The following is a 12,961-nucleotide window of genomic DNA, read 5'->3' as shown; positions in this document are numbered from 1 at the left end:
CCATCCTGGCTAACCCAGTGAAACCCCGTCTCTACTAAAAAATAGAAAAAACTAGCCGGGCGAGGTGGCGGGCGCCTGTAGTCCCAGCTACTCGGGAGGCTGAGGCAGGAGAATGGCATAAACCCGGGAGGCGGAGCTTGCAGTGAGCTGAGATCTGGCCACTGCACTCCAGCCTGGGTGACAGATCGAGACTCCGTCTCAAAAAAAAAAAAAAAATTAGCCAGGTATGGTGGCAGGTGCCTGTAATTCCAGCTACTTAGGAGGTTGAGGCAGGAGAATTGCTTGAACCCGGAGGTTGCAGTGAGCCAAGATCATGCCACTGCACTTCAGCCTGGGTGACAGAGCAAGATTCTGTCTCAAAAATAAAAAAGACCTTTAGAAGTTCATTTGACAGCACAGTGGGACATGAACTTGGAGTCTCGGATGTGCAGTCCTGACCTTGCTCCCAACACTGCTCAGGAAAGACATTCTTCCCGCTCTGCCTTCCCACCTCTCCTCCCAGGCTCCTGTGATCCTCACAGGGAGAGCTAGAGCTTCTATAAAAAATGCTCTAATTGATTCTTAACAGGAAGTGAGAGCTTTTTCACTCTGAATTGACAACCACAGCAGCTATACACACACACACACACACACACACACACACACACACAGTTAAGGTTTAAAGATCTGTCCCCTCTGAAACTCATGTTGAAACTTAATCCCCAATATGGCAGTAGTGAAAATCGGGACCTTCAAGAGGTGATTGGGCCAGAGGACTCTGCCCTCATGAACAGATTCATTCATTCATGGATTAATGGATTAATGGGTTCATGGATTAATGGGTTATCACGGGAATGGGACTGGTGGCTTTATAATAAGAGGAAGAGAGATGTGAGCTAACATGCTCAACCCCCTCATCATGTGATGCCCTGCAGGGCCTCAGGACTCTGCAGAGTCCCCATCACCAAGAAAGACCTCACAGGGTGCGGCCCTTCAGCCTTGGACTTCTCAGCCTCCACCACTGTAAGAAAGAATTCCTTTTCTTTATAAATTACCCAGTTTCAGGTATTCTGTTACAAATAACAGAAAACAGACTAAGATACACACACCCGAAGTTTGTACACAACCATGTGCACACCTGCCCGTACTCCTATGCATTCAGGCACCCAGGTGGGAACACAGTGTGCCTTTCTTTCTAGTGCCATGAGATACCTATTTGGAGGCTTCCAGCTTGTGCCCTCTGACCTGCCTTACATTTTGATAACAGAGGGTGGATTTGAGGGGGAAGAGCAGAGACCACAAGACCAGGCAGGTGTCTCTTCAGTGACTTCACTGCAGGGATTCAATGGGAAGCAAGGGCCACCACACCCTAGGCTGGGCCTCATGGCTGAGACTCATCAGTCTCAGGCCTGGAGAGGCTGCTCTCGGTCCAGCAGGCCTGACTGACAGGGAAACCATTTGTCATTGGGCTCCAATCCCAAGTAGCTGGGATTACAGGCGTGCACCACCACGCCCGGCTAATTTGTTTTGTATTTTTAGTAGAGATGGGGTTTCACCATGTTGGCCAGGCTGGTCTCGAACTCCTGACCTCAGGTGATCTGGCGCCTTGGTCTCCCAAAATGCTGGGATTACAGCGCTGAGCCACCTCACCCGGCCAGACGAATGTTTGTTGCATGAACGTCTTGCCCCTCACATCTGTGCTCCGTTCAACCTTCCTCGCCTCTCCTTTTTCTTGCTGCCCTGGCTGTGGCCACAGTACTTTCCTAGGAGGAGGCCGATGCTGGCGCGGAAGGAACTCGGTGAAGGAGTCAGGGACCCCCAACTCGGCTCTCGCGAGCTTGCTGTGTGACCTCAGATCAGTCACCTCCCCTCTCCTGGCCTGGGTTTCCACACCTGCACAGTGGGTACAGCAACCTCAGCTGCCTGGCATCTCTGACGCGAAGGCCAAATGAGAAAAGGTGAGAAGCTGGTCGCAAAGCAGTAAAAAAAGCCTTCAGCGCCTAAGCCGGGGAGGAAGCCGCTGATGAGGCTATTGCTGAGAAGTGTGAAGACCCCACCCCAGAGGATCCGCTTTTGAAGAGGGACCCGGGGGATGCGTAGGGGGAAACTGCCTTCCTCTTCCTTCAGTGGAAAAGGCTGTGCTCATGTCGCTGTGAAACGAAGCTATTTTTATGTAGTACAACTGCGATTATGACAGGGCCTCTTCCTGAAGGGGAAGGGCGGGGAGGAGACCTGAGTCATCAGTGGGGCGGTCGGCCCCACAGACCGACACAGGCAGAGTGTGGAGACCAGGCCCCCGGCCCTGCCTTCCGCAGGTAGAGGCCCCAGAGAGGGGAAGGGGCCGACCACTTGCTCCAGCCAGCCACTGGGCTGGGAACCTGTCAATCCTGGTTGATCTTCCAATGAGCTGTGAGCTGCTCCTCCGGGAGGAACTAGAGGAGGCTGGAAAGGGGGCCTGGCGCGTGCTTCCCTCTCAGTGGGGCTGACTGGCTGGACTCGCCGGTCTCTAGTGTGCGCCCCATGCTGTGTTTAGATGCCCGACGTGTCCCATTGAACTCGTCCTGCCCCCAAGTAGGGACGATTTACCTCCATTTTCTACATAAGGCACCGGGGGCTCCGCGAGGGGATGTGGCGGACTGGAGTCTCGCTGCACTCCTGATGGGACTGAGTGCGGGACTGAGGGAGGCAACAGGAAGAATGAGTATTTTCTTTACTGGAAGGGCAGGGAAAGGTTTCCCTCAGAAGGTGACATTTGAGCTGGGCCCTAAACAATGAGCAGGATTTAGCTGTCTTGAGGAGGGAGAGAGGGAAGGGCATGTGACCCGGAAAGGACGCAGCCTGGGCAAAGGCAGGGAAGTGTGCATGGCTTGTTTGGGGGTGTCGAGCAGGTTGGGGGGCTGGGTGGGGAGTGGCCGGGGGGCGTAGGTAGGGGAGGGCCTGGCATGACAGGCTAAGGGGTGTGGGCTCCTTGGGGTTCCCTCAGCGCTTTGCAGGCCCTGGGCATCCTCCCAGAGGTGTGGCCCTGCAGAAAGAGGGGAGGGAGCCCACCGCGGGAGGCGAGCGGATTTCAGGTGGGTTTCCTGCCCTGGAGCCTGAGCTCAGGCAGTGGCTGCCGTGCCCCGCCGCCACCCTCCTCTGCCGCCTCCTCCACGCCAGCACTTTTGCATACAGTACTCCCTTCAGTCGTCACAGCCACCTGCAAGGTGAATATTACCACCTCCATTTCATGGGGGAGGTAACAGGTTTAGAGAGGTTAGAGGAGCCGCCCCAGGTCACACAGTCCCTCTTGATATTCTTCAACAAAAGAATCCTCTCTGAGCCCTGCTGTCAGTCAAGGGAACAACCAACAACCTCCTTCCTTCAGAAGGACCCTGAGACTGCAACCCAAATGTAATCGTCTGCCTCCAAGCACCCTCTGCACAGACTCAGCTGTTAAATATAGATTTTGTTCTCTTTACATATTACAGATGGGGAAACTGAGGCCTAGAAAGGAAGAGACTTGCTTGGGGCCCCACAAATGGACCTAGAGGTGACTGGTGAGCCTCTTTTGAGCTGGGGTTCTAGCCCAGCTGGGAAGTTGAGCAAAGAGGGATAAGTGGGTTACAGCTCAAGTACTGGGGGTGCTTTGGGGCTTCTAGGAGATCAGAGCGGAAAGGCATTCAGCCCTTTAATCCCACTCCAGAGCTTCAGACTATTCCTTCTGAAGACACTTTACTGCGATCTGTCTGAAAAGTGTGCCAATAAATATGCAAATTTTGGTGACTTGAGGGTACTCTAGAGTTGCACAGGGCACAATTTGCAGATTTGTGAGTGATCACTCAGCCCTGAAGATGGAGTGAGGTCTCTGGCAGCTCCCTTTCTCCCTCCCTTCTCTATCCCTCTCTTCTTCTTCTTTGTCCCTCTCAGACTGGGACTGGGGGTGGGGACTGGGGGTAGGGAGGAGGGGGATGGATTTCCTACCAGGGTGGGAGAAAGAAGGGTGAAGGAAGTAGGGTAGGAGGAGGGGGAGGGTAGAACTTATTTCTGCTCTCAGAAACCGAAACCAAAAGTCCTGGCAGGAGTTAATGTGAGAGGGAGGTCTGTAGCAAGAGGCTGAGAAGCAAAGCCTTCACATCTGAGGACAGCAGCCCTGTCAGAGACGTCCTGGCTGCAACCTTGGTGTCACTTAGACCAGGCCTTGCCTCTCATGCTGACAAGAAGCATGCAAAAGCAGAGTCTCTTTTCTCCAGGGATACCAGAGGCCCCTCCAGACCTTACAGTGCCCAGCACTGGTGTTAGGATCATTGCTGTAAAGGGGAGGGGAGCACTAACTCAAGTCACCAAGTAATCTAGTAGCCCAAGAGTGGGTAACCCTTTGTCTTGGCTGACATTAGTCTGTGTGGACGTGCCATGTCCATGAGGCTGAGGCTGGGGGCAGCTGGCATCTGTGTGTCTAGCATAATGGGGATCCTCTTTCCCCAAGTCAAGCTTAGGATGTTTGGTATAACATAGATTTTTTTTTTTTTTTTTTTTGGGAGGGGGGGACAGAGTCTCGCACTGTCACCCAGACTGGAGTGCAGTGGCGCAATCTCGGCTCACTGCAAGCTCCGCCTCCTGGGTTCACGCCATTCTCCTGCCTCAGCCTCCAGTAGCTGGGACTGCAAGGCCCAGCCACCACACCCGGCTAATTTTTTTGTATTTTTGGAAACACTGACGGGGTTTCCTGGTGTTAGCCAGGGTGGTCTCGATCTCCCTGACCTGCATTGATCCATGCAGCTGGGCCTCCCAAAGTGCTGGGATTGGCCGGTAGCGGTGGCTCAAGCCTGTAATCCCAGCACTTTGGGAGGCGAGGCGAGTGGATCGAGGAGGTCGGGAGATGCGGGCACTACATCCCAACTAACACAGTGAGCCCGTCTACTAAAATACCGAAAGCTTGGCGAGGTGGTGAGCCTGTAGTCCCAGCTACTTTCGGGAGGCTGAGGCAGGAGGGCCAGTAAGCGGAGGTGGAGCATTGAGCGAGATCGGCCACTGCACTCCAGCCTGGGTAGGCGAGACTCCGTCTCCGAAAAAAAAAAAAAAAAACCAATTGCTGGAGTTACAGGCGTGAGCCACTGCACCCGGCCTTAACATAGATTTTTGTGATCCACCTGGCTCTGAGAGGTCATTTAGGTGCCACAAGAATGGATTCTTTGGGGGCACTTCATACTCTGTTATAAAACAATGGGACAAAATATTTGCAAACTGGACTTGTCTTTTAAAATTCATATTGTGTGCCCACTATTTCTTGTGAACTTTTTTTTTTTTTTTTTTTTTTTTTTGAGACAGAGTCTCGCTGTGTCTCCCAGGCTGGAGTGCAGTGGTGTGATCTTGGCTCACTGCAAGCTCCGCCTCCCGGGTTCACGCCATTCTCCCACCTCAGCCTCCCAAGCAGCTGGGACTACAGGCGCCCACCACCACACCCGGCTAGTTTTTTGTATTTTTAGTAGAGACGGGGTTTCACCATGTTAGCCAGGATAGTCTCGATCTCCTGACCTCGTGATCCACCCGCCTCGGCCTCCCAAAGTGCTAGGATTACAGGCTTGAGCCACCGTGCCCGGCTCTTGTGAACTTTTTGATTCAACGAGCCAATTGTGTACTGGGAATCCAGATGCTGCCCCTCCCTTGAGGCTTGCTGGGTCCTCTGTGTAGGGATAGACTCTGTTCCCAGCGCCGTGGCTCCCAGTTCCAGACTGGCAGCCCTTTGAGTGGCTGAAACTGTTTAATTCATCTTTGTATCTCCCATGATGATAGGAGCCTCCTGTCTCCCCAGGGGTTCTCAGAGTGTAAGTTTCTGTCTTCTTCATTCATCCCTCTGAGGCTGACATACCTGTGCTGGCCTCACAGAGGCAGAGAAGAATGGGGAGTATGCAGGGGGAGGTGGACTGATGGATCAGGGCACAGGGGAACCTGGCTCCACCATTTCCCAGCCCCGAGGCCTTGGACAAGTTACATTTCTGAGTCTCGGTTTCTTCATCTGTAAATGGGATAATTTAAATAGTTGACTTTTACTGAGCACATTCTCTGGGTCAGGCACTGCGTTAAGCATATTGCATGCAGACTTATTCAGAAAGCATTTATGAGGGCCTCCAATGTGTAAGGAACACTGCAGTGTCAGAAGGAGAGGCTTGAAGAAGATAGGTGACTGGCCAAGGTCAGATGCAAGTGAAGGAGTGGCAGAACTTGTACCCCAGAGCCCACTCTTATAACGAGCCCTCTGCATTGGACGGCCCCAGCAGACCCGAGAGGACAGGCCAGTGGAGAGCTCAGCACGGAGTCAGCTGGGGGAGACTGCTCTGTGGTGTGGTCCTGTTTTCTCAGTGGAGGCCAGGCCCAGCTGTCCTGGAAGGAGCTAGAAGCCTGAATTCAGGTTGTGGAGCAGTGAGAGTCCAGCCCCACACAGGATGCCATGGGAGGAGGCCCTTCAAACTGGGATTCTGAAAGAACACATCCAATAGGAGGGGCAAGGGCTGCTGAGGGCCTTGAGGAAGGGGCGTGGGCTACCCCCGAGCAGGCCCTTCACTTGTGGCCTTAGCTGCCCCTACAGAAGGCTGGAGCCTGAAAGGAAGCCAGCCAAGGGAGCGGTGGAGGAGGAAGCTGGTCACATTCAGGTCTGTCTGACTCACGGGATCTGGGCTGAAGGACATAGGTCTGGGAGTGCCCCAGAAAATATCTCACTGATATGGGAACAGTCCTAATTTACTGCACTGCCTCTGGGGAGTAGGCATAGCCTCCTTTCCCTGCACCCCAGGGGGTGAATCCACTTCCCCACTCCTACCAGTGATCTCAGGCAGATGAGCCCAAGTAGAGAAAACTGTGATTTGGTCAAAGACTCCTCTTGGCAGAAGCTGGCAGACTTCTAGGCCAGCCAGAGGAGATGGGCCTGCAGTGCACAGCCCCAGGGACTCGACACGTGTACACATAGCACCCAGAGGGACAGGATGTGAGGGCCAGGCTGGGCAGATGCAGGGAAGACTTGAAGCCACCCTTGCTCTTCTCCCCTACACCTCAAGTCCTCAGTCAATCCTGTTGGCTCCAGCTCCACAGCACCAGCCTCTTCTGGTTCCTTTCCACTGTCTTTTGAGCCTCCCCCTTACCAGCCTTCCTGCTTCTACCCTTGACCCATAGTCTGTCCTCAACACTGCAGCCAGAGTGATAGTGTTAAAGATCATATCACTTCTGGGTTCAAAGCCTTCCAGTGCGCCCTCATCCATCCCAACTTCACCAAGAGCAAATGCCAAGCCCCCACCTCCCAAAACATACCTCTTAGATACTATTTCCTACTCCTCTCCCCATTCCTCACTCTGCATCAGCCACTCTAGCTTTCTTGCTTTTCTTCAAATAGCTCAGGCACACCCTCCCACCTCCAGGCCTTTGCACTGGCAGTTCCCTCTGCCCTCAACACTCTTCTCTTATACATATGCATGGCATACCACCTTACTGCCTTCCAGCCTGCTCAAATATCACTGTATTTTTCAGCACTCAAATTAGCATTATTTCAGGACTATTTTCAAAGGTGTGGACAGGCTGTAAGGAATCCCTAAGGGAGAGTGCAGTGCCCAGGTCTAGTAGCATGGGGCATCTTTGCTACTCCCAGGCCTGGCAGAAGGGCGAGGAGGAGGGAAAGACATGGTTGGTGGAAGGAAGGACAGAACTGTGGGAGAGGGCCACCTGACCAGAGCTGTGACCCACAAGGAGGGAGCCAGTGGGATAAACACCTCCCCCGCCTGTCTCAGCTCTCCTGCGAGGCTCATTGGCTGAATCCAGCCAGAGCCAGGATGCAGTCCTTCAGGTCAGCTTTTCCTGGGGATGTGGAGGGCAAATGGAAGTTCTCTAGCACAGTTGCTTTCTTGGGAAATGTGACTGCTCCCAATCCCCAACTCCCAAGTCCTCTTACCTTGCCCTATTTTTCTTCCCCATGGCACTTTTCTTCTAACATTTACATATTATTATGATTATTTTTATTGTCTGTTAGCTCCAGGAGGGTAAGAATTTCAGTCTCTTTTATTTTTTGTTGTACCCCAAGTATCTAGAACACTGACTGGCACATTTTTGACAATCAATAATTGTTGAATAAACAAATTCCTACTCAATCTCTCTGGGCACTTTGGGAAAAGCCTTTGGTGGCCAACTGGGCCCCTGCCTGGGGAAGGAGTGGGTTGATGCTGTAGACTGGGGTTCCAGGATTGGAGAGAAGCCAGCAGAGCCCCAGCTGGGAAGGAAGGAGAGCCTGCAGGGCTGTGCCCACAGCAGCCTGCCATTCCTGTGGCTCCCACAGCAGATCCCTGCTCCAAGGCTGTGACTTTGAGACCGGTAGGATTTTCCTTGGCAAATGCATCACTCTGCTCGGTCTCTCCAACAAGGCACCACTATGTGAAATCTCCTACCACATGAATTAGCTCTTTGAAGGCACATCTGGTGCCTTTCCTGGGCCTCTAAGGAATGTTTTCTTCAAGGAGTCCTGGACTCACCCTGCAATGGAAAGTCCAGGAGTTGTAGTGTTGGGGGCTGTGTTCTGAGTCTCCCTGACAAGGCCTTGGGTTCCCAGGTACAGAGCATTGTGGGGCTTGTCTGACCCCAGGGCTGCCCTTGGTTTACTCTTGGGCTCCTTCCTTCAAAGGTGCCCAGGAATGCTGGGGACTTCCTGAGATGGCACCATCATCCCCTCACTAAGACTCGATGTCCTGTGGGAGTGAAGACTCAAAACAATGCAAGGCCCAGCCTTGTACTCCAATTGTAAGGTTGTGCATTTTCTTTAATGGATCTATAAACTGAAAGTGATTTAAATAAAAACAATAGAATTTGAGGAGGGTGCCTTGGAAAATAATATTAATTTTAATCTGGAAAAATAAACATTCGAGACTAGCAGGAAAATTCTGAAAAACAACAGGAACATACTACATAAAATCTGGAGTCTCACTCTGTCGCCAGGTTGGAGTACAGTGGTGTGATCTCCACTCACTGCAACATCCACCTCCTGGGTCTAAGTGATTCTCGTGCCTCAGCCTCCTGAGTAGCTGGGATTACAGGCTTGCGCCACCACACCCAGCTAAATTTTGTATTTTTAGTAGAGACGGGGTTTCACCATGTTGGCCAGAATGGTCTCGATCTCCTTACCTCGTGATCCATCTGCCTTGGCCTCCCAAAGTGCTTCGATTACAGGCGTGGGCCACTGTGCCCAGACAAAATCCAGAAATCTTAAAGTAAAAGGTTGATAATTTGAACCTGTAAAAATTTAAAACCTAAATTGAGAAAACTGTCAAAAAAACAAAGTCAAAAGGCCACACACTGTGGAAAACTATTTGTAACATAATATCAGATAAAAGCTACTCAGGAGGCTGAGGCAGGGGAATTGCTTGAACCCGGGAGGCAGAGGTTACGGTGAGCCGAGATCGTGCCACTGCACTCCAGCGTGGCAACAGAGCAAGACCCTGTCGCGCAAAAAAAAAAAAAAAAAAAAAGGCTACTCTTTTTAATATGTACATTTTATAAGTCAATATAAAAAAGTCTGACCAAATTTCAAAATGGGTAAAATATATAGACAGATAACTCACAAGAAAAAATAAAATTCAATGAACAGCGAATACATGAAAAGATACTTACCTTCACTCATAATTAAAGAAATGCATGAAAAAATAGCAATGAAATACAGTACCATTTTCAGCTGCTAGATCAGCATGAATTGAAGTGTTTTACAATGTACGATGTTGGTGAGGGTGTGGGGAAAGACAATCTAGTGCATCGTTGGTGGGAATGTAAATTGACCACTATTTTGGAGGGCAATTTGGAAATAACTATTATGGTAGAGTGAAAGTGGTCACAAGTTCTCTGATGTGCCTTCCATGGAGAGGTGGGGTCTATGTCCCCTTTTCTTGAATTTGGGTTGGACCGTGAATTCCCTGGTCAATAAAATACAGCAAGTGATACTGTCCCAGTTGCAAGTGTATCCCTTAGATTGTCCAGCAGGTTCTATATCGTCCCTCTTGGAAGCCAACTACCTGGTTACCTGACCTGCATTATCTGATGTTCAATGCTGTGAAAAGCCCAAACCATGAGAGGAATCCCTACAGGATATGACACCATATGTTTAAAGAGCAGTCAAGGAGCACTGAGGCTCCAGTGATGTGATTGATGAAGCTACCTTGGAAGAGAATCACAGATGAACCACTGGCTGAGCCCTTCCCAAATCCCTGACCCACAAAATCATGAACCATATAAAATGTTTTTTTTTTTGAGACCAAGTCTCACTCTGTTGCCCAGGCTGGAGTGCAGTGGTGCAATCTCCGCTTACTGCGACCTACGGCTCCCTGGTTCAAGTGATTCTCCTGCCTCAGCCTTCTGAGTAGCTGGGATTACAGGTGTATACCACCACACCCAGCTAATTTTTGTATTTTTAGTAGAGATGGGGTTTCACCATCTTGGCCAGGATGGTCTTGATCTCCTGACCTCGTGTTCTGCCTGCCTTGGCTTCCTGAAGTGCTGGGATTACAGGCTTGAGTCACCATACGTGGCCAAAATGGTTGTTTTTGAGCACTAAATTTTGAGATAGTTAGTTATATAGCAATAGATATCTGGAACACCTATTCAAATTTAAATTTACCCATTGATCCAGCAATTGCAGTCTTATGAATCTAAGCTACTGAAATAGTTGTACAGGTGCACAAAAACACACACACAAAGTTAATTGTAGCACTGTTTATAATAGCACAAGACTGGAAATAATCTCTATGTCTATCATTAGGGTGATGGCTAAATGAATTCTCATATATTTAGCTAATGATATACAGTATGCCAGCTGAAATTCTGAGACAAGGAAAAGTCCCATTTGAGGTCCTGTGAGCCTAGGGTGATATAACACAGTGGTTAAGGGGAGAGAACCTGGCTTCGCCATTTACTATCTGTATGACTTTGGGAAAATCACCTGTCTATACCACAATTTCCTCATCTGTAAGATGTGAAGGATAATCATAGTACCTACTTCAGAGGGCTGTGGTGAAAAATATGACAATATGATATATATCTGTGCTGTATGTATTTTGAAGTTTTTTGGGTTTTTTTTTGAGATGGAGTCTTGCTTTGTCAGGCTGGAGAGCAGTGGTACGATCTCGGCTCACTGCAACCTCCTCTTCCTGGGTTCAAGCCATTCTCCTGCATCAGCCTCCCCAGTAGCTGAGAGTACAGGCACACACCACTATGCCCAGCTAATTTTTGTGTTTTTAGTAGAGATGGGGTTTCACCATGTTGGCCAGGCTGGTCTCGAACTCCTGACCTCGTGATCCACCCACCTTGGCCTCCCAAAGTGCTGAGATTACAGGTGTGAGCCACCGCGTCTGGCCGTATATTGTAGATTTGAAGGGCTTGGAATTTTAAATTGAGCTGGACCAGACTTTTAATATCCTAAAATGATTGTAAAGCACAGTATCTGCCAGATTGTCATCTGGGGACAGGAAGGGAAATTTGACTGATAAAGATGTAAAGAAAGGCCATGTGCAGTGGCTCACACATGTAATTCCAGCACTTTGGGAGGCCGAGGCAGGCGGATCACTTGAGGTCGGGAGTTTGAGACTAGCCTAACCAAAATGGAGAAAACCCATCTCTACTAAAAATACAAAATTAGCTGGGTGTGCTGGCACATGTCTATAATCCCAGGTACTTAGGAGACTGAGGCAGGAGAATAGCTTGAACCTGGGAGGTGGAGGTTGCGGTGAGTCGAGATCATGCCATTGCACTCCAGCCTGGGCAACAAGAGCGAACTCCAGCTCAAAAAAAAAAAAAAAAAAAAAGTGAAAAAGTGACAATAGTGGCAGGGGAATGTTTTTAAAGAAATGGACTTGGCCGGGCGTGGTGGCTCAAGCCTGTAATCCAAGCACTTTGGGAGGCCGAGACGGGTGGATCACGAGGTCAGGAGATCGAGACCATCCTGGCTAACACGGCGAAACCCCGTCTCTACAAAAATACAAAAAACTAGCCAGGTGAGGTGACGGCGCCTGTAGTCCCAGCTACTTGGGAGGCTGAGGCAGGAGAATGGCGTAAAGCCGGGAGGCGGAGCTTGCAGTGAGCTGAGATCGCGCCACTGCACTCCAGCCTGGGTGACAGAGCGAGACTCCGTCTCAAAAAAAAAAAAAAAAAAAAAAAAGAAATGGACTCATACTGTACTTCCTGTTCTGACTGTTGCTGTCTCTTAGAGATTCTTCCTACCTCAGCAAATACAGACCCACTCATTTCTTTTTAACAGCTGCTCAACATTGCATTGTATGATTTTATAATCATGCATCAAAATTTATTTTGTCATCCCCTATTGATGGCCCCTTGGGTTGTTTCCAGTTGTTTGCTATAGTTATGAAACAGATCGCAGTAGACATCCTTGCATCTTTATAATTACTGCAATTATTTCTATGGTGTAGATTCTTAGAAATGGAGTTGTTGGCATGAAAGGTATGTACATTTAAAAAATTCTGATAGCCATTGTCAAATTGTTTCAATATCTGGTCCCATCTTTCCCTCCACTGCTCTTTGTTTTTATAACATTGCTGTCTATTTTTAATGTTGTTGTTGTTTTAAGATAAACTTTAGTATAATTTTGCCAAGTCTTATCAGGTTGTAGTTTTGAATGAGTACAAGGATGAATTAGCTACCACATCTACCTTGGAAAGTTCACAGTTGGCCAGGTGCTGTGGCTCACGCCTGTAACCCCAACACTTTGGGAGGCTGAGGTGAGAGGATTGTTTGAGCCCAGGAGTTCAAGACCAGCCTGGGCAACATAGGGAAACCTCATTTCTGGGGGGGGGAAAAAAAAAAAATTAGCTGTGCGTGTTGGCACATGCCTGTGGTTCCAGCTACGTGGGAGCCTGAGGTGGGAGGATCGCTTGAGCCCTGGAGATAAGGCTGTGATAAGCCATGATCTTGCCACTGTACTGCATTCCAGCCTGGGTGACACAGTGAGACCTTGTCTCAAAAATAAATAAAT

The 12,961-nt window shown here is 49.8% G+C and overlaps 1 protein-coding gene across 3 annotated transcripts in view; it reads left to right on the top strand.

Annotated features, from left to right (window-relative positions):
• The first annotated feature begins 301 nt into the window (after positions 1-301).
• ANKDD1A (ankyrin repeat and death domain containing 1A) overlaps positions 302-12,961 on the top strand; it is a 64,830-nt gene continuing 52,170 nt past the window's right edge. The window contains exons 1-2 of one of the 3 annotated variants that reach the window (XM_031668555.1): positions 302-2,294; positions 3,447-3,508. In XM_031668555.1, the coding sequence (XP_031524415.1) occupies positions 3,497-3,508 (12 nt within the window). In that variant the 5' untranslated portion in view covers positions 302-2,294; positions 3,447-3,496. Of the gene's footprint in view, positions 2,389-3,446; positions 3,516-12,961 lie in introns of all 3 variants that reach the window. The other 2 variants (XM_021940654.2, XM_031668554.1) reach the window with 2 other exon arrangements.

The sequence above is a fragment of the Papio anubis genome, chromosome 7 (genome assembly GCF_008728515.1).
Source record: "Papio anubis isolate 15944 chromosome 7, Panubis1.0, whole genome shotgun sequence".
Classification (NCBI taxonomy): Eukaryota; Metazoa; Chordata; class Mammalia; order Primates; family Cercopithecidae; genus Papio; species Papio anubis.
This window is presented reverse-complemented; position numbering and strand designations above follow the sequence as displayed.